At 40.1% G+C, this 20732-nt stretch overlaps 1 protein-coding gene across 3 annotated transcripts in view; it reads right to left on the bottom strand.

The window, feature by feature from the left end:
• Positions 1-20732, bottom strand: part of YLPM1 (YLP motif containing 1) — a 74310-nt gene that overhangs the window by 25631 nt on the left and 27947 nt on the right. For all 3 annotated transcript variants that reach the window (XR_012415975.1, XM_005561777.4, XM_005561778.5), the window contains exons 5-9: positions 11953-14070; positions 8953-9073; positions 1268-1685; positions 1063-1155; positions 647-842 (exon numbers count right to left, since the gene is read on the bottom strand). Coding sequence is in view for 2 of the 3 variants with exons in the window: in XM_005561777.4 (XP_005561834.1) it covers positions 647-842; positions 1063-1155; positions 1268-1685; positions 8953-9073; positions 11953-14070 (2946 nt within the window). In the remaining variant the exon portion in view is untranslated. The remainder of the gene's footprint in view (positions 1-646; positions 843-1062; positions 1156-1267; positions 1686-8952; positions 9074-11952; positions 14071-20732) is intronic.

Genomic DNA, 20732 nt, shown 5'->3' with positions numbered 1-20732 from the left:
CTGGGCAACATGGTGAAACCACATCTTCACCAAAAATACAAAAAAAAAAAAAAAAAAAAAAAAATCAGCCAGGCATGGTGGCACATGCCTGCAGCCCCAGGTACTCAGGAGACTGAGGTGGGAAGATCACTTGAGCCCAGGAGGTGGAGGCTACAGTGAGCTGAGACTGCGCCACTGCATTCCAGCCTGGGTGACAGACTGAGAGAGACCCCGTCTCCATACAAAATAGTAATAAATAAATAAATAAATAAATGAATAAATAGTTCATGGGCTTGTCCCCCTTTCCCTTCTCCTTGGCTGGCTGCCAGAATGCCCTTAGGTATAATAATAATAATAACAATAATAAATAAAAAGCTCATGAACTGCAAAAATAAATTGCTTGCCCACTGAATATGACTGCACCTTTATTGACAATACCATTTCCATTCCTTTCTGGCTATCTCCATCTCCCATTTAATTCTCTGGAATTCAAGCTACCAAGTCAAGGACCTACTTTCCTGAAAACTGGTCCAGAATTGTTCTTCCCCCTCCAAATTACATATACACATGCATGAGAAAAATATGTTACTTATTAAATTTTTCTTAAACTTTTACTGTTAAGTATATAGTAATTTGCACATCTAGCAAAGATTGTTTTATAGCATACCTATCATCTCGGGGTCGGCGTTCTCTGTCAAATCGATCCCGGTCATAGTCAATAACACCACGATCCCGGTCTCGATCTCTATGTGTCTCACGATCCCTTTTAAAATCTCGATGATCTGTTATGACATTACTTTGACGATCAAAATAAGGCTCACGATCTCTTTCTCTATCATAACGATCACGTTGGCCTGCATGCTCTATAAAAACAATTAATACAACATAACTATATCCCTCTTATGAAATAAAAGCAGAAAAGTATAAATCTAACTTCAGAGCTGGTATAAATTTTTGCCCTAAATTCAACTTAAGAATCTTTTAGCTATATTAAATGAAGGCTCAGATAATCTCATCAAAAGGAAAATAATGTGGTAATTAGGCCTTAATGTTTAAAAATACTGACCTCTCCAGGAATCCTACCTGTCTCAAAAGTTGATCTTTCAGGTAGTGGATCTGGGCGCAGAGTTATTCTTTCTCCATAAGGTATCTGTTCAACTTTATTAGTGGATATATCTGGTAAACAAAATCAGAGATAAAGCACTGTAAGAGTGAAGCTTGAGAAAGCTAAAGCTGAAGCTAACAATTCCTGTAGAATCCCAAATACAAGTTCACTATCACTACTCACCTCGGCCATGGCCATAATCAACAGTCTGTTGCACTGGTGGTGGCTTGGACATTGGTGGCATACCCATAGGCACTGGGCCAGGAGGGGGAATGGAAGAGTGAACAGGTGGGGGTGGTAATACTGGAGCAGATGGAATTGCTGCAGTTTCTGACTTAAATTCTGAATTCAGTCCTTGTTCATCATTTGTATCCCAGAGCCCATAGAAAGAATCTTCATCCCATCGTTCCTGTTCTACAGCTGATGTTTGTGGCTTTATCACTGGAGGAGGAGGAGGTAGAGGGGGAGGAGGTGGAGGTGGTGGTATTGGGACAGGCGGCCTGGTCACAGGAACAGATGATCTTGCTGGTGGAGCAGAGGGTCTTACAATTGAACCTGGTGGTTTGCCCATAGGAGGGGGAGGTCTATAGGACCCTGGAGGCTAGAGAATAGAATAAACAGCTTAGCGAACAAGCATACCACTATGTTTTTACAGATTAGTGGAAATTAAAATCTGGTTCTCAATTTATAAGAAAAAAGTTAACACCTTGGACTCATTCAAAGTTTTGTGCTTCAGAACATACCATCAAAAAAAAAAAAAAAAAGGCCGGGCGCGGTGGCTCAAGCCTGTAATCCCAGCACTTTGGGAGGCCGAGGCGGGTGGATCACGAGGTCAGGAGATCGAGACTATCCTGGCTAACATGGTGAAACCCCGTCTCTACTAAAAATACAAAAAAACTAGCCGGGCGTGGTGGCGGGCGCCTGTAGTCTCAGCTACTTGGGAGGCTGAGGCGGGAGAATGGCGTGAACCCGGGAGGCGGAGCTTGCAGTGAGCCGAGATCACGCCACTGCACTCCAGCCTGGGAGACACAGCGAGACTCCGTCTCAAAAAAAAAAAAAAAAAAAAAAAATTAGGACAAGCCACAGAAAGGGAGAAAACATAGGCAAATCTTATATTTGATAAAGAACTTGAATTCAGAATACACAAAACACTTAAACTCAGTAAGACAAATCATAAAAAAAAAAAAAAAAAAAAAACTATGGCCCAAAGATGTGAATAGATATTTCTCCAAAGAAAATATACAAATGCCCAATGAGCACATGAAAAGATGCTCAACATCATTAGTCACTAGGGAAACGCAAATTAAAATCCCAATGAGATACCATTTTCATACGCACTGGAATGGCTATAATTAATAAGAGAGACAAAAACAAATGATGGCAAGGATATAGGAAAGAAAAACCCTTTTAGATTGCTAGTGGGAATAAATGGCGCCACTATAGAAAATGGTTTGCCAATTTCTCTCAAGAAGCCAAACTTTTTTTTTTTTTTTTTTGAGATGGAATTTCGCTCTTGTTGCCCAGGCTGGAGTGCAATGGCGCAATCTTGGCTCACTGCAACCTCTGCCTCCCAGGTTCAAGCGATTCTCCTGCCTCAGCCTCCTGAGTAACTGAGAGGGCCTGTAGGCACCTGCTACCAGCCCAGCTAATTTTTTGTATTTTTAGTAGAGACAGGGTTTCACTATGTTGGCCAGGCTGGTCTCGAACTCCTGACCTCAGGCAATCCACCCACTTCAGCCTCCCAAAATGCTGGGATTACAGGCATGAGCCACCGCGCCCGGCCAAACATAAATTTATCACATGGCTCAGCAATTTCATTTCTAGGTATCTATCCAAGAAAAATAAAAACATATGTCCATCCAAAGACTTGCACACAAATATTCATAGCCATACTATTCAACAACCCTGATGTCCATCAACTGGTGAATGGTTAAACAAAATGTGGTATATTCATGCAACAGGTTACAAATAAAAAGAAATTTAAAAAGCAGTAAAAAGAAATGAAGTACTGAGTCATGTTACAACATGGATAAACTTTGAAAAGAAGATAGACACGAAAGACTACATATTATATAATTCATTTATATGAAATGCCCAGAAAGGCAAATCTATATAGACAGAAAGTGCTGGGACTAGGGTAGGAATGAGGATTAACTAACTATAAACTGGTGCAGTGATCTTACAGGGGTAATGAAAATGTTTTAAACTTTCCATACTTCAAATTAGGGTGGTAGCCACATAAGATTCAAATGTCCCAGGTCAATACCAAAACTACAGAACTTCTGTAGGTGGTGTCCCACCAGTAATTTAAAATTTAAAAAAATAGGCTGGGCGCGATGGCTCAAGCCTGTAATCCCAGCACTTTGGGAGGCCGAGACGGGCAGATCACGAGGTCAGGAGATCAAGACCATCCTGGCTAACACAGTGAAACCCCGTCTCCACTAAAAAATACAAAAAACTAGCCAGGCGAGGTGGTGGGCGCCGGTAGTCCTAGCTACTCGGGAGGCTGAGGCAGAAGAATGGCGTAAACCCGGGAGGCGGAGCTTGCATTGAGCTGAGATCCGGCCACTGCACTCCAGCCTGGGTGACAGAGCGTGATTCCGTCTCAAAAAAAAAAAAAAAAAAAAACCCTCCATGAATTATTCTGATTTATACCCCTTGGTTAAGAACTATCTTCCTACTCTCAGTGTGCAGGAAGGAGAGAAATGAATAAATAAATAAGAACTATCTTCCTACTGTAGAGACCTATCTCCTCCACAAAAACAGTAAATTTTCAGTGAGAGAAATCCTAGATAGCCTCCATACTTCTGTTCCTTTCAGTTATCTGGTTGATAATAGTAGTCTGTGGTAAAGCTGAGATGAACAGAGAACATGAGTTCTATGAAACAACAAAATAAACTAAATGAACATCTAGTAATCTAAGGAGTGCCACTGTTGTGTGCCCTGCTTACATTTGTTTTCCCAAAGCATCACCAGGTGCCATCAGAAATGTCTATGACAGAGATGGCGGGACTTCTTAGCAGATAGGTCCTAACCACTCAATACTGAAACCCAGTTGCCACATACATTTTATTTTTATTCTTTCTTTGGTAAAGATTGGGTCTTGCTATGTTGCCCAGGCTGGTCTTGAACTCCAGACCTCAAGTAATCTTGCCTCAGCCTCCCAAAGCGCTGGGATTACAGGTGTGAGCCACCATGCCTAGTCTCTATTTTAATCTTCGTAAGCGTGATTCAAACACTTATTTCCCATTTCTTAGTTCACTGTGTCTGGCTGGTTTGGTTTTTTGTTTTGTTTTGGTTTTTGTTTTTTTGTTTTGGTTTGGTTTTTTACTTCTCTGTTATTCTAGGATGTTTTCTCTTTATTGACAGCTATTTTAGACCCTGGAGAACTCACAATATACATTATTTATATATTTGCCCATATATAGGCAGTACTTTAAAAATAAACCTTCTGAATAATAAAATGGAGTTGACTAATATGGAAGGAACATTACTGACTGGAGGTAACTACTGGCTACAGTTAAATACAAATGGCTATTACCTAAAGGTAAACTTTTAATTAAAGTATGGCATGGTAAACTTTAAGAAAATGCCAATACAGGATGAAGCTATTCTGTCTGGGCATATCTATCAAGACAAGTTTTAAATATCTTAAGATCTCATAGAAGTATACTTATAAATTTTTTTAAAGTGCTTTCTCCATTCTATATAGTGAGTAAAAGATACATTTTTTAAAAGTATTGTTGATATGAGAAAGGGTTAATATTTATATTATATTAAGGATAATGAGTTAATTTAAAAAAAAAACCTGACTCAAACAGATAAATGGGTGAAGGACACTAACAGAATTTCTGTAAGAGGAAAGTATAATTAACAAATATGGGAAAATATTCATGTTCACTAGTAATCAAAAATGCTGTATTAAAATTATTAAATATACCAAAAATATGAAGTAGCTAATGCTTACGACGCTATAGTATAGATGTTATGCAACTATTTTTTTTCATTTATTTATATGGTTTTTGAGACAGAGTCTCACTCTTGTTGCCCAGGCTGGAGTATAGTGGCGCTATCTGCAACCTCCGCCTCTCAGGTTCAAGCAATTCTCCTGCCTCAGTCTCCTTAGTAGCTGGGATTACAGGCGCACACCACCATGCCTGGCTAATTTTTGTATTCTTAGTAGAGACAAGGTTTCACCATGTTGGTCAAGCTGATCTTGAACTCCTGACCTCAGGTGATGCACCTAAGACAGAGTCTCCCAGGTTCAAGTGATTCTCCTGCCTCAGTCTCATGAGTAACTAGGATTATAGGCACATGCCACCAAGCCTGGCTAATTTTTGTATTTTTAGTAGAGACAGGGTTTCACCATGTTGGCCAGGCTGGTCTCGAACTCCAGACCTCATGTGATCCACCTGCCTCAGCTTCCCAAAGTGCTGGCATTGCAGGTATGACCCACTGCGCATGGCCATTATACAACTATTATAGACAGCTGTTTGGCTATGTGACAGGAATCATTTAAAAAGTATGCTTATTCTGGGCCAGGTGTGGTGGCTCATGCCTGTAATCCTAGCACTTTGGGAGGCTGAGGCAGGTGGATCACCTGAGGTCAGGAGTTTGAAACACGCCTAGCCAACATGGTGAAACCCTGCCTCTATTAAAAATACAAAAAATTTAGCCAGGTGTGGTGGCGGGCACCTGTAATCCCAGCTACTCAAGAGGCTGAGGCAGGAGAATCACTTGAACCTAGGAGGTAGATATTGCAGTGAGCTGAGATTGCGCCACTGTACTCCAGCCTGGGTGACAGACTACACTCGGTTTTAAAAAAAAAAAGTATGCTTATTCTTTGACCGAAGTATACCACTTTGGGACTTTAAAACCACTGTTGGCTGGGTGCAGGGGCTCATACCTGTAATCCCAGCACTTTGGGAGGCCAAGGTGTGAGGATCACTTAAGTCCAGGAGTTTGAGACCAGCCTGGGCAACAATGCGAGACACTGTCCCTACTAACAAATTTTTTTTTGTTAATTAGCCAGGCGTAGTGGTGTGTGCCTGTAGTCCCAGTTACTCAGGAAGCTGAGGTGGGAGAGTCACTTGAGCCCAGGAGTTTGAGGCTCCAGTGAGCTATGACTGTACCACTGTATTCTAGCATCCCAGGCAACAGAGCAAAAAAAAAAAAAAAAAAAAAAAAAAAAAAGAGACAAAACAAAAACATAAAACTTACTCCTAAGAAGTTATCTGCTGGGTGCAGTGGCTCATGCCTATAATCCCAGTACTTTCGGAGGCCGAGGCAGGTGGATTACCTGAGGTCAGGAGTTCAAGACCAGCCTGGCCAATTGGTAAATCCCTGTCTCTACTAAAATTACAAAAAATTTAGCCGGGCGTGGTGGCAGGCGCCAGTAATCCCAGCTACTTGGAAGCCAGGGCAGGAGAATCGCTTGAACCCAGGAGGCGGAGGTTTCAGTGAGCTGAAATCATGCCACTGCACTCCAGCCTGGGCAACAGAGTGAGACTCCATCTCAAAAAAAAAAAAAAAAAGAAAAGGAGTTATCTAGAATAAGAACCCAATAGGGTAATATTAAGAGAACAGTGGAAGATTAGAAACAAATTCAAACAGAAATTGAATTAATTCAATAAATTATTATAAATCAAAAAATAATACAGCATATAACAATATGGAAAGATGATTATGATTTGTTAAGCAAATAAAGCAGAAATGTGTATGTACAATCTGGCGTTTCTACTATTTACTAAGACATGCAAAGATGAAAGATATAGTTCTTATCTTATGACTCAATTTAGAAGGAAAGACAGACAAGAAAACAGACAATCAAAATGCAACATGATAAAGATGACAATAGAGACTAGTACAAGATGTTACAGGGTATGTATGAGGGTAACTGCCTTACATAGGTGGAAGAAAAGATACTAGAGCTGAGTTCTAAAAGATAAACAAGCATTAGTCAGTTGCAGGAGGGGATGGGAAGGCAAAGAAAAGACTCTAGGCTTAGAGAACAACATGCATACGCAAAGGAATGAAGAAGTAAAAGAATCTAGCATAGCCACAAAATTGTTAACTAGCTCTATGTGGAGGGAAAATGAAGCATCAGAGAGTGGAGTAGCAAGCAATGGTCAGCAGAGGTCAGGCCAGCTTAGGAAGAACAAGAAAGTCATGCAAGAGATTCTAAATTTCATCCTGAAGGCATGGGAGAACACTGAAGAGTTTTAAAGCCAGGTAGCCACATGGTGAGATTTGTTTTAGAATGTCCATCTGGCCATAAATCACATCAATGCTGCCTGAAGTGGAGTGTAGGGGTAGTCCCAACTACAAAAGGGCATGAACTTTTTAGGGTGATGACAACTTTTTTTTTTTTTTTGAGATGGAGTTTTGCTCGTTGCCCAGGCTGGAGTGCAATGGCGCGATGTCGGCTCACTGCAACCTCCACCTCCCGAGTTCAAGTGATTCTCCTGTCTTGGCCTCCCGAGTAGATGGGATTACAGGCATGCACCACCGTACCCGGCTAATTTTGTATTTTTAGTAGAGCCAGGGTTTCTCCATGTTGGTCAGGCTGGTTTCAAACTCCCGACCTCAGGTGATCCACCTGCCTTGGCCTCCCAAAGTGCTGGGATTACAGGTGTGAGCCACCGCACTTGGCCGAGAATTTTTTTATCTTTGGGTATACATCTGTCAAAAACTCGAACTATAGGCTTAAAATGGGTATAATTATACTTGAGAATTTGATTCAAATGAGGTAAAATCAATCAGCAGAATGGTTATGGCAGGACATGGGCAAGGACATGGGTATGGTAGGACATGGGCAAGATGGAGGGCTGATTTTCAGGTTTCAAGTTAGCGTGACTAGGTGATAATGAGAAAAAAGACAATTTAATGGGGTATAATGAGCCCCATTTTGAACATGCTGCATTTGACAGGAGTCACATTCACAGACAGAAACCCTGCAGACAGGTAGATGCATACAAAGATCAAGAGATCCAGTCTGGGGAGTCAACAACACTATGGTGGTTGCTGATGTCAACAACTATGTCTTACTGTTAAGTATTAGACCAGGATGGAAGGGAACACTGAGAAATGAAAAGTGTTAATTTGATGAAATGGTTCAGTAGAGGTTCAGTAGAGCTCTTTTCTCCATTATGCTGTCATAAAACTACTTGCAAGATAACATTTAAAACATTTGAAAAGCCCATTACTGGTTTAAAGGTAAAATAACAAAAACAAAAGGAGTTCTGGCATGCTCTTGGGAAAAAAAAGGAGAACTTAATTACTCAAGTCTTTAACATAAACACCCCTTTTCATACTGCCTGAACAGTTCTGAATGTACTGGGCGATGGTATTTCCCCATCTGAAGGACTAGTAGCCTGAAGAGGTAGGAAGCATCAGGAGGCCCACATCCAGCTCTGCCTAGATGGAAAACAGGACTTTTTTTTTTTTTTTTGGGTAGAGATGGGGGTCTCACCATCTTGCGCAGGCTGGTGTCAAACTCCTGGGCTCAAGCAATCCTCTTGCCTTAGCCTCCCAAAGTGCTAGAATTACAGGTGTAAGCCACTATGTCCAGCCAACAGGACTATTTTAACATAAAAAATTATTAGCAAAATTCTACCATTTTGTGAACAGAAGCTATGTAGTTCAGGTGTACTTGGTATACTTATCAAAATCTGGGGAAAAGGAGCATCTCTGCCACACTTTTGAACATGCTTTTAAGGTGTTCAAAGTTCAATTACCATAAACTTTTAAGTTTCCAAAATTTACATTTTATAGAGGAAACTTGTATTTATTCAATTTTTTAAAAAATCAAACATAGAAACATACAAAGTAGAAACCATTTCATTTTCTGAGCACACATTCTCCCATACCGGATACATTCCAGGTCTTGAAGATGTATTCTGCAATCTTGATTCCTGAGGTGGTAGATGGTCAGCCATCTGTGGCTCAGACCCAAAGTCTTTCATCTTTTGAAGCTGTTCTTTCTGTTCCCTGCAAACAAATAAAATTGACATAGTCCATAAAGCATGCTTATTCCATTCCTAAGTGACTACAATTAATATTTAATTAAAAAGAAGAGACCTAAAAAACCTTGTCCTAAAATTCTCTGCAGTGGCCATACACTGGGCAGCTCTGGGATTACCCTCTTTTGCTTTTATGTAGCTAACTCATCAGTCATTCAAGACATATAAATAATTAATTATAAATTATTGAAGATACTCGAGAACAGATTCCACAACTTGCCTCAGTAGTTTTCTACTATCTCATCTACTTGTTTTGTTTTTCTTTAATCCAACCAAAAGCTCTCCTGCTTTTTATTTATTTATTTTTTTTGAGACGAGTCTAGCTCTGTCGCCTGGGCTGGAGTGCAATGGCACGATCGCGGCTCACTGCAAGCTCCACCTCCCAGGTTCAAGTGATTCTCCTGCCTCAGCCTCCCGAGTAGCTGGGACTACAGGCACACATCACCGCGCCTGGCTAATTTTTTACATATTTTTAGTAGAGACGGGGTTTTACCATATTGGCCAGGCTGGTCTCAAACTCCTGGCCTCGTGACCCGCCTGCCTCAGCCTCCCAAAGTGCTGGGATTACAGGTGTGAGCCACCACGCCCGGCTTATTTTTTTTCAACTCTTTAGACCAGAGGTTGCAAAATGGTGGCCCATGGGCCAAATATGGCCTAAAAATGTTTTTAAAAGGTGGCTTTCACATCAGTTTTTAAAATTTGAATTAGCTGTCATATTTACAAAGCAAAATATTTCATATACGAATTCAAATCTTAAAGAGATATGGTAACACTAGGCCTACGTTCCCACATGCCAACAATCAGCCGAGTGCAGCAGAAGCTGCCCATGTTAGATGAAATAACCTGTCACAATCTTCACCATACTCTACAGAGTTATACTTGGCCCACTTTCACTCATTTTTGTTATCTGATTCTTGAGGACATTTTAATTTATGGCCCCTGCTGTAGATGGTGAGAACAATTGTCAGTCTATACCTTTAAAAACAACATTTCATATTCCTGAAGATAATTACGTAACCCTTCAGTTTTTTCTTTAAATTTCTGATGAAAATACTTTTACTTTTCTTCACAATGCCTACCTTAAACATGGGTAAAATTCACTACAACTTTTTAAGACCTTTTATAATTTTCTCCCTACATTAAAGTAAGTGACCCAAATGAGGGTTCACAAACAAGGGACCACAAAGTAAGGGTCAAGTATGTAAGATTATTTACTGCTCACATAAATCCCATCATCACATCCCTTACGATACTCCTTATGACTTTACACTGACACAACATAAACTACTTGTATTTGGCTATGACCACATTATCCATCACTCCCTATATATTGTTTAATTATGTTCATGTTGCCTAGAAAGCTTTAAAAAAAGGATGACGCAGCAGCAGCACCTTTTGTCCAGCATTGCCAGGCAAAGCAATAATGAATTAAAAAGAAATTTCAAAAGGAAAAAGAAAGAAACTTTGGCAGCTTAACATCACCAATCAGCTTGGTATGCTCCATAAACAACACAGATTTTAGAGTTTTAGACAGATTGAGTTCAAAGGCCGGGTTTGCCACTTACTAGCCAAGTGAACTTAACCTCTTTGAACTTTAGGGTCATTTGTGAAGTGGGAATAATACTACCTTATCTTTGCAGGCCTTTGAGATAGACAGACTGACATAATATATACACTCAATTATTAGCAAGTGCCCAGTTACATGGTAGGTGTTAAATTAAAATTAAAGGTATCTATAACTTAAAAGTGAATAGTGTAGTAGCTAAATATTCTATAGCATGCTTTCCACATTTTCTTCATGAGTAATCTGGAAAAAATAAACCTCTCAGCTATAGACCACACAAACCTGCCGTACCTGGTCTTTCATCATTACCTTTTCTTCACCATATTTTTCTTTCCTAGTTCTAAAGTTTAAGTTATAATTTATTGGTAAGATCCACAACTGTAAACCAGAATTGAAAAATGGAAGAAATATGATACATTGGAATCTATCAAAACCTAATCATTAATTGACTTTCTCAAAAAAATTGCTTTAAAAAAGCTTGCAATCTGTCACTGACTTCTAAATTCCTATCCCAAGATACAGTTGGTTTAAGGATTAAACGAGTTATTATATACAACACACTTAGTACAGTTCCTGGCCCAGAGTAAGCATGCAGTAAATGTTAGCTTTTGTTATTAATGTTACTACAGGAAAAGAGGAAAATTATGTAGATACCTATACATAGTTGATTGTAAGTCAAGAAATCCTATTTTCCATTTCACAAAGAAAACATTTGGTTATGTAGAAACAAGTAACATCCTCAAGGAGAAATATCTGCTTTTAGTTATAATGAAAGATAAAACATCCCCAAAAGAAAGCATCAATAGTTAAACAAATCTGAGGATGCTCCTAAGCAAACCATTCTTAGCTTCAACAAAGAAAAATACAGCACTTTCCAAAGTTATACCAATGATTAGTGAATAGAAAGTCTATTAGATCTAATACCAAAGAACAAACTGCTTACTGGAAAAAATGAAGGTTACACATGAACCCTGTGAAATCCAGAGCACTGAAAAGTTGAAGTTTGACACTTGAAACATGCACAGGCATGGCATGCCAGCAACACATCTACAAAGGCCAAGAGAGCAGTCAATTTTCACATCTTAGGGCATAAGTTTATCATTAACACAGTTCCTAAATACCCATCCTAACCCTAAAACAGCACTGAATGACCAGAAATATAAATTAAAAGTATGTGACAAGAACTTGAAGTAAAATGATTCCATTCAAATATATATCACTTTAAAAAGAGCAGTCTGAATGTGGTTTTTATTAAAAGAAATGATCTGAAGGAGTCAACTTACCGAAGCATTTTCAGTTCTTGTGCAGCTTTCAAAATGATTTCATGCTGCCTCTGACTGAGAACCATTACCCCTCCAAGGCCTTGGTCAGAGTCTAAGCTTGCATCGGACCCCATCATTTCTGAGGAATGATGTGAGGAGGACATATGTTCCGCCATGGGGGAATGTCTATCCACATCAGATGGGTACCATCTGTCTGACAACCGTTCTCTTTCCCAGTCCATTCTGTCAGGAACATAATCTCGCTTTTCCCGCCATGTATCTCCTCTTTCTGGATACTCTCGAATCCTCAACTCACCCCTATCACGGAAATCTCGATCATACCCATGGTCTCGATTTCTTTCTTCTCTCCATCTATCATCCCGATATCTATCCAAAGGTGGAAGAGGTGGGAGGGGCGGTAAAGGTGGAAGAGATGGAATATCCCGTTCACGAAACTGTGATTCTTGTTCATCCAGTGGTCTCCCATAATCTCTGTCCCACTCATTATCCAAATTTCTATCATACATATCCATGGGTCTTCCAATCCGATCCACATCCCTGTCCATGTCCCTGTCCATTTCCCTATTGTAGTCCTCATCCATATCCTGGTCTCTCTCCCAATCATCCCACCAAGGGCCTCGCCTATCTCCATCATGAGACCGAGATGGTGGTGCCGAGAACCTGTCCTCTCTGTTATAGAGCTCTAGTGTATCATCTTGATAGTCACGTTCACATTCTCTCCAGTATCTCTCTCTATCCCAGTCATCGAGTCTTTCTCGTTCCATTGGAGCATTTCTACCATCTAATGGAAACTCTTCATGCCCTCGCTCTTCTCCATGGTTCCATGGAGCCCTAGGAGGCTCATCTCGGTGATATGGATACATTTTTTCCCCACCATCTCCTGGTTCTGGTCTGAATGGACCTCTATCACGACCAAACTCTGATCTTCCCAGTCCCCTTTCTCGACTGCCAGGCCCTCGAGGTGGTCCTCTCTCCCTGCTCCCAGCTCTTCGGGGTGGTACTCTCTCTCTACTCCCAGCCCTTCGAAGAGGTCCTCTCTCCTGACTGCCAGCCCTCCGAGGTGGTCCCCTTTCTCGACTGCCAGCTCCACCCCTGTCCTGGCTCCCTTGCAGACCACCTGGCACTTTCTCCCGACTGCTTCCAGGTCTCACCAACCCTCTGTCCCGGCTACCTTCTCCTCTATTCATCTTCTCTCTACTGTCTTCTCTTCTACCCATCATCTTATCCCGAAAGTCTTCTTGCTTGACCAATCCTGGGCCTCGACTGATTGCCTGGCCGCGACCTCTGTTTACTAGACCTTTATCCCGTGTGTCTTCTATTCTGCTTTGCCCAGGACCTCTGTAAGATGAGCTACTGCCTCTATTGCCTTCTAATCTATTATCTCTATTATCTGGCCGAGGCAGGCCTTTATCTTGGTTGTTTTCTGAATGGGGTAGACCAATACCCATAGGTTTAAAATCATTATCTGCTGTTAATGATGATGTTGCTACTGCTGCTGCTCCCTCCATCCCCCCTGTTTTTGAAGGAAAAGCAGATTGAGCAGGTACAGGCTTATTTGCAAGGGGTACAGGCTGAGTAACAGCTTGGGCTTTGTCGATTTGAGTCTCCATATTTTGAGCATTCTGGTCCCAATTAGAAGGCTCTACGGGCCCTTCCGAGACTTCGCTTTTAGGTGGCTCCTGTTGAGAGTCGCTTAGATTCTCATTTGACTGAGCCGCCTTGACATCCTTTACATCTGCAGCAATGGAAAATGCAGCTGATTGCATTTTAAAATTCTTCTGCTGGTTACTACTGGTGTCTGCTAATGGTTCTTTGTTTCCTGAAAGAGGTTCTGCTTGTGACTTAGGTTGCTGCTGATGTTGCTGTCCAAAAGTTGGTTTGGGGCCTTTCCATTGTGGTCCACTCTGTCGAGGACTTAGGGATGTACTGGGGGTAATATAAAATTGAGATGCTGGCCCCCGGGGAATCATTCCCCATTTGCTTTTAGTGCCCTCTGCTGGGTGACCTTCATATCTGGGTCTTGGCCCATCGGGGCGATTTCCTTCAAAACGAGGCCCTTTGGGTCTCGGTCCTTCACACCTTGACCCTAAATCCTCAAATCTTCGAGGACCATCAAATCTACAAGTAAAACAAAAGATATTACTCAAGACAGTAAAGCAGAAAAAAAAATTCTCCATGTAAGAATATTTAAGGCACTCTTGCCTTAGAATTTGTTTACAACAATGACTCTTTTCAGTCATTAAATAAATCCTGAGTCACCAATATCTTTGAACCAGTATGTTAAGGTGGCAGTGCTCAGAAGGTCTTAGGACAGGTGTTGGAAATCATGTCAGTATTATCTAATTTACTTCAACACATCTCCTGCAGCAAGTCACTGATACACTGAACAGTTAAAAAACAATTACAGGCCAGGCACAGTGGTTCACACTTGTAATCCCAGCACTTTGGGAGGCAGAGACGGCCGGATCACCTGAGATCAGGAGTTCGAGACTAGCCTGGCCAACATGGTGAAACCCTGTCTCTACTTAAAAAAACAAAAAAAACAAAAAAAACAAAAATTTAGCCAGGTGTGGTGGCAGGTGCCTGTAATCCCAGATACTTCGGAGGCTGAGGCAGGAGAATCACTTGAACCTAGTAGGCAGAGGTTGCAGTGAGCTGAGATCACACTATTGCACTCTAGCCTGGGTGACAAGAGCGAGACTCCATCTTAAAAAAAAAAAAAAAAAAAAAAAGCAATTATAAGTATTAGGAGATAGGAAAGGCTACTCATTTTAAAGAGAAAAAAATTAACAAATACCATAACTGAGCACTTCTGGAATTAAATTGTAACTAAAAACTAAATATGAAAAGACAAACAAGAAAATACAGGATGATTATATTGTTAGAGCTGGCACTAACATTTCAATCAAAAAAAAGTTAAAAAAATAAATAAATAAAAGAAAAGAAACAGCAACCCTATCTTAAGAGTAGGCTCTGACATTTTAAAAAGTCTGCACAGTTATTTTTGCTATGAACCCACTTTCTTATCCAGTAAAGAGATAACACATCCCCTATCTGTCAGGCATTACATTACATCCAAGAGATACAAGAATAAAATGTCATCTGTGCCCTCAAAGAGTTTACAACCAAATATAAAGATAATCTAAGTGTAAATAAATATCAAGAGGTGTAATGTCTCAAGTCTATGTGTATACAATAAGGACAACAGAATTGGAGAGGCTTATGTTGAGTCTTGAAAGACAAATTTTCTGAAATAAAGCTGACAGAATGAGCTGGAGATGACGAAAGTATGTGGCAAGGGCACCTCAAGCTAAGGAAACACGATGAGGAAAGGCAGAGAAACACATATCAGCAGAGCATGTTTGGAAGTGCAAATAGTTTAGCATGGCTAATGCAAAGGGGAAACAGAGTCAAGAGAGCTGATAAAGAGGGAAGTGTGGAAAAGCAGCACACTAAAAAATAAAATAAAGGAGTAAGCAAGGATCACTCTCCAGAAGACTGTGTATGCCTCATGTGGCAGAGACTACTGGTGGTCTTCCAATGCCCATTCCGCACTTATCTACAATAACAGGCCTCCTGTTTTCAGCTAGACACAAGGCTCCCCACACAAGAGACTCTCTTTCTCAATATCTCTTGCAGCTAGAACTGAGAGCCAAGTTTTGGCCAAGGAGCTGAGAGTGAAAATGATTTGCACAACCTCTGGGTTGTCCCCTTAAAGGAAAGAGCACATCCTCCTCTTCACGATTTCCTTTTTCATGCTGGTTATGACATGGTGGTGAAATGTCCAGGACCAGGTAAATCAGAAGGAACTGGATTCCTGAGCCATCATCTAAGTCCTAAGAGAGAATAAACTTCTAACTTGTTAAAGCCATCTGACTTGGATCTCGATTATAACAGACAAATTAATTCGGCTGGTTAAGGAGGTTTGGTGTCACCTTATAAGCACTTAGAGCCACTAAATATAGTCTGATTTTAAAAAGATTGCTTTAGCAGAAAAACAGTAGACAGAAACAAAAAGTTTAAAGATTATCTCTACAATTTGGATAAGTGAAGGTGATGCCTAGCCTAAGGCAATGACTGATATGAGAATGCAGAGGAGGGGATAAAAGTGAGAGATGTAAAATAAGGTAGAATTGGTAAGATTTTGTCACCAGTAGAAATAAAATGATAGTGGTAAGAGAAGAATTTAAGATGATTCCAAGGTTTCTGGCTTAGATGACTGAGTAGTAGACAGCGATGCCTTTCATGCCTTTAATGAGTGCTAGGAGGCTTTTTCTTTCATTTCTTTGGGAAATCAATGAAGACTAATAAATTCAGTGTTGGCAAAATATTTATTTCCTATTCCTGTGACTTTAGGCTTTGTTGTTCTAAAAGTCTAGTTTCAGAGAGATGAATACTTCCACTAGGGGACACAACAAATGATTCCACTAACCTGAAGTTGAGACCCCAACTTTATTCGGAAGTTTCAAATCAAGAGGCAATGGAGAGAGGGTTACTGTATTCACTGGGGATGATTGATCCTAACTTTCAAGGGGAATTTGGGTTACTACCACACAATACAGGTGAAGTGGAGTACGTCTGAAATGCAAGAGATCCTCTAGGACATCTCTTAGTATTTCCCATGTACTGAGATTCAAGTCTATGGAAAATTGCAAAGGGTATTGTAGAACTGCAAATAGCAGAACTAATTCAGAAAGAATCTGCTAATAGCCCACATCTTTCAAGAATGAAAGCCTGGGTCACCCCATCAGATAAGGAATCAGGACCGGCTGAGGTACTTACTTAGAGCAAAGGGAATATGGAATGAGTAGTGGAAGAACATATATACCAGCTATGACCACATGACCATTGCAGAAATACAGACTACAATAGTTACAAGTATTTCTTGCTTGATATATATGTGTTTAAATATGTATGTGTGTTTGTGTGTGTGTGTATTAACCAAATATTTTTTGGTTCATTTGTTTTTCTTTCTTATTATCTAACATAATATGTGTTAATAGTTAACTTTATTATTTCAGTATTTAAGTTACAGAACATGAAAGAGGGAATGTGAGTCAGGTAGGAGAAGGATGAACTAATATTATCCTAAAGACAAAGAAAAAGACTTTTTGTGCTCTTCTGGGGAAAGAGTTAAAATGTTTTTGGTTGTCCAGGAATAAATGCCTCATGTTGGGTGTGAAAATCTCCCTGTGACCCAATTTAATCAGAAACATATGGGAAAGGCGGCCACGCACACTGGCTCACTGAGCCTGTAACTCTAGCACTTTGGGAAGCGGAGGCGAGTGGATCACTTGAGGTCAGGAGTTTGAGACCAGCCTGGCCAATATGGTGAAACCCTGTCTCTACTAATAGAAAACTTAAGCTGGGCATGGTGGTGTGCGCCTCTAATCCCAGCTACTCAGGAGGCAGAGGCAGGAGAATCACTTGAACCCAAGAGGTGGAGAATTCAGTGAGCCGAGGCCATTGCACTCCAGACTGGGTGACAGCGTGAGACTTCGTCTCAAAAAAAAAAAAAAAAAAAAAAGAGAGACAGAGAGAGAGGGGGACAGAGAGAAAGGGAATTTTGGGAAATGTAGTTCAGCCTAGCCAAGTTGACCTTTTACAAACCCATTGCAAGGAACTTAAAAATACACAAATCCATAATAAACAGAGAGAGGGGGTAATAAGAAGATGAGAATCTTGTCTGTAAATTCTGAAAGACAAAGAACAAATATGAGCGGTAACTTACAGAGGAGGAAGAAGTCAGTTTAGAGTACTGATGGCAGAAGGGGATAAAATCAAAAGGAGGCGGGCTTGCCCAGAGAACATCAAAGAGGGTCAGGATTCTCAGACACTAGGGGGTGCTAGGGAAGGAAAGGAGTAAAACTTGGGGCTAAAAATATGTAAATCTATATTCAGAACCATCAACCAGCCTTTCCTTAGGCTGAATGTCTCTTAAATCCTTGAATTTGAGAGTCCCCTAGGAGTAGTGACAGTTCCTTACCCTATTCACATAAAGCAGAAACGTGACAGGTAACAAACCCCTCCCATACACAGAGCTCCCAATCAGTTTGTCAGTGTCTTCCATGCTTAAACATAAATAGACAGCCAAGGATTGCTAGATATTTGAGGAACACGTCCAAAATGAAAGAAAAACTAAAGATAAATAGGATCTGAATTTGGAGAAAATAGAACGCAAAAAGCAGAAAAGAACTTTCAACTCAAATTGTTATCCTCAGAGAGATTCTTAAAGAGACTGTATCTATAAATCAAGAACAATGTGCTATTTATAAAAAAGATCAACACCAAAAGAACCACAGAAAAAAATTTTCCAATTCTCAAAATAAAAGATACAATAAAAGGATTAGAAGTTAAAGTATCTCAGGAAATATAACAAAATGTAAGATAAAAGACACAAAGATAATCCAACAGATCCAAAATCCTGCTAATGAAGAGTTCCAGAAACAGAAAATGAGAGAAAAAGAATTAATGAATAAATAGCACAAATATCCCAGAGTTAAGAGATTCCAATCTCTAGATAGAAAGAGTCCAGCATACTGAGTACTCAGTACAATTAATAAAACTAAATAAGAAAACAAAAAACACTGAAATTTCAGAATACCAGAGATTTTTTAAGTTTGGGAGAGAGCAGGTCACCAAAACAGGAAAAGAATCAGAACGGCATAACACCTACACAAGGTGACAGAACAAAATAGAACAATGATCGTAAAACCTTGAGGAATAATTATCTCCAACATCAAATTCTATATTCAAATTAGCAAGCAAGTGTGAGATTAGAATAAAGACATTGTCAGATACAGGATGACTAAGAAAATTTACCCCTCACCCACACTTCCTTAGCAAGTTACCTGAGCATGCCCTCCAGGAAATAGAGGGACTGAATGGTAACAGGAAGCCATGAGATTCGATAAATAGCAAATCACATCCTGGAGGATCGTCAAGGGGAATGCTGTAGTTAACACCCATATGGCAGAGTGTCGAGGAAGAACGAAAACTTTATTTTTCAGGACAGTTAAATAAATATATAATATCTAAAATGTGTAAGTGTGTAAGTCGTGAAAAGAGCAGCATAATTATTTAGTGCTATGAAGATGGCGACCAAAAGAAACAGCTAAATAACTAAAAGAGGATGCCACTGGAAAAAACATTTGGGGGGCATGGGGATGAGGCAGTGGGTGGCCATTTGGCCCAGTTTTTTTTAAACCATGCATATGAATCACTTTGATAAAAATGTAAACTGTTATCTCTTTAAAGGGCACAGAGAGAGGATTAGCCCTCATCAGAAGGGCTGGTTCTCCTGAGACTACAAGGTGATGAGCATGGTAAGTACAGCTAAGGGTTAGAAGTGAGATGTTTTACTGAGCTTGATAGGTAGACTTGATTTCCTGTGAGGCAGGAAGCTAAATTATAAATATAATGCAAAATAAAAACGTTTGCTAACATCGAGAAAGCAGCACTAGAGTAGATGGTCTATGTGAAGTAGTGAAGCTTTGGCAGAGCTATAATGGACAAAGGGGAAAGAAGGTGACCAGGAACTTGTCAAAGTATATACAACACAATGCTAAGTAAAGATGGAGAGTATATATTTACAGAAGGAAAAAAAGTATGCCACTTTAGGGTTTATGAAGGTTTGGTTCCTTTCTTGGAATTACACTTATTAATTCAAAGTGCTTCAATAATATATTGGATCAAAGTTGTATAAAGTCATTTGCTATGTATTAAATGCAGCAATTATTTGTTCATGTAAGTGATAAGACTATCTTCCACAATGTACAAGAGTCCATGAGAGACCTTATCAACGTTATCTAGTATTCTAATCAAATTCTAAGTAGGAGCAAAGTCTCTCCTAACAAAATTGTGAATGCCTTGAGAATTTTATCCATGACTGACATTTTGGAAGAAGCAACTTTTATTGAACACCTACTGATTGTCAGGTAATGTGCTGGTGCTAAAAAGACAGTCATGCCTAACCTCAAGGAGTTCACCGTCCACAGGAAGAGTGAGACAATTAACTCGACAATTAGAACAGAATTTGATAAATATGGAACATGTTTGTCTTGCTATCCAAAGTATTCTCAATGTCTGACTGCATTAAAGAATCCCGATCTGTAATTACTGAAGTGCTTGCTCCAGGGCAGGAAAAATAGGAATAAATAAAGCAAAGAATGGCAAGAAGGGAATTCCAGACAAAGAAAAGAGCATGTGTAAAAGCCAGAGGAAAGGACAAAGGAATTAGGAGGCATTAAAAGGTGTGCAGATAAGAGGACATGGCAAAAGAGTTGAAAGGGTAGGGTGCTTTGTTTTCAGACCAAATTGCTGACCAACAGCCAAGGCCTATCATTTTATTTTCATTCTGGGGGCCAGAAAATATTGAAACCATCTGAAATACAATTTCAACACTACATATAAACGGCAAATATGTATCACTATTTGATTTTTTTTTTTTTTTTTTTTTTTTTTTTTGCCCTTTTCTGAGACAGGGTCTCACTCTGTCACCGAGGCTGGAATGCAGTGGTGTGATCACAGCTCACTGCAACCTAGACTTTCTGGGTTCCAGCGATCCTCCCACCTCAGTCCTCCAAGTATCTGGGACCACAGGTGCCTGCTACCATGCCTGGTTAATTTTTTATGTCACTAGGGTCGGCTAATTTTTGTATTTTTGGTAGAGATGGAGATTCACCAAATTGCTCAGGCTGGTCTCAAATTCCTGAGCTCAAGCAATCCACCTGCCTCAGCATCCCAAAGTGCTAGGATTACAGGCATGAGCCACTGCACCT

This window comes from Macaca fascicularis, chromosome 7 (genome assembly GCF_037993035.2).
Source record: "Macaca fascicularis isolate 582-1 chromosome 7, T2T-MFA8v1.1".
NCBI lineage: Eukaryota > Metazoa > Chordata > Mammalia > Primates > Cercopithecidae > Macaca > Macaca fascicularis.
This window is presented reverse-complemented; position numbering and strand designations above follow the sequence as displayed.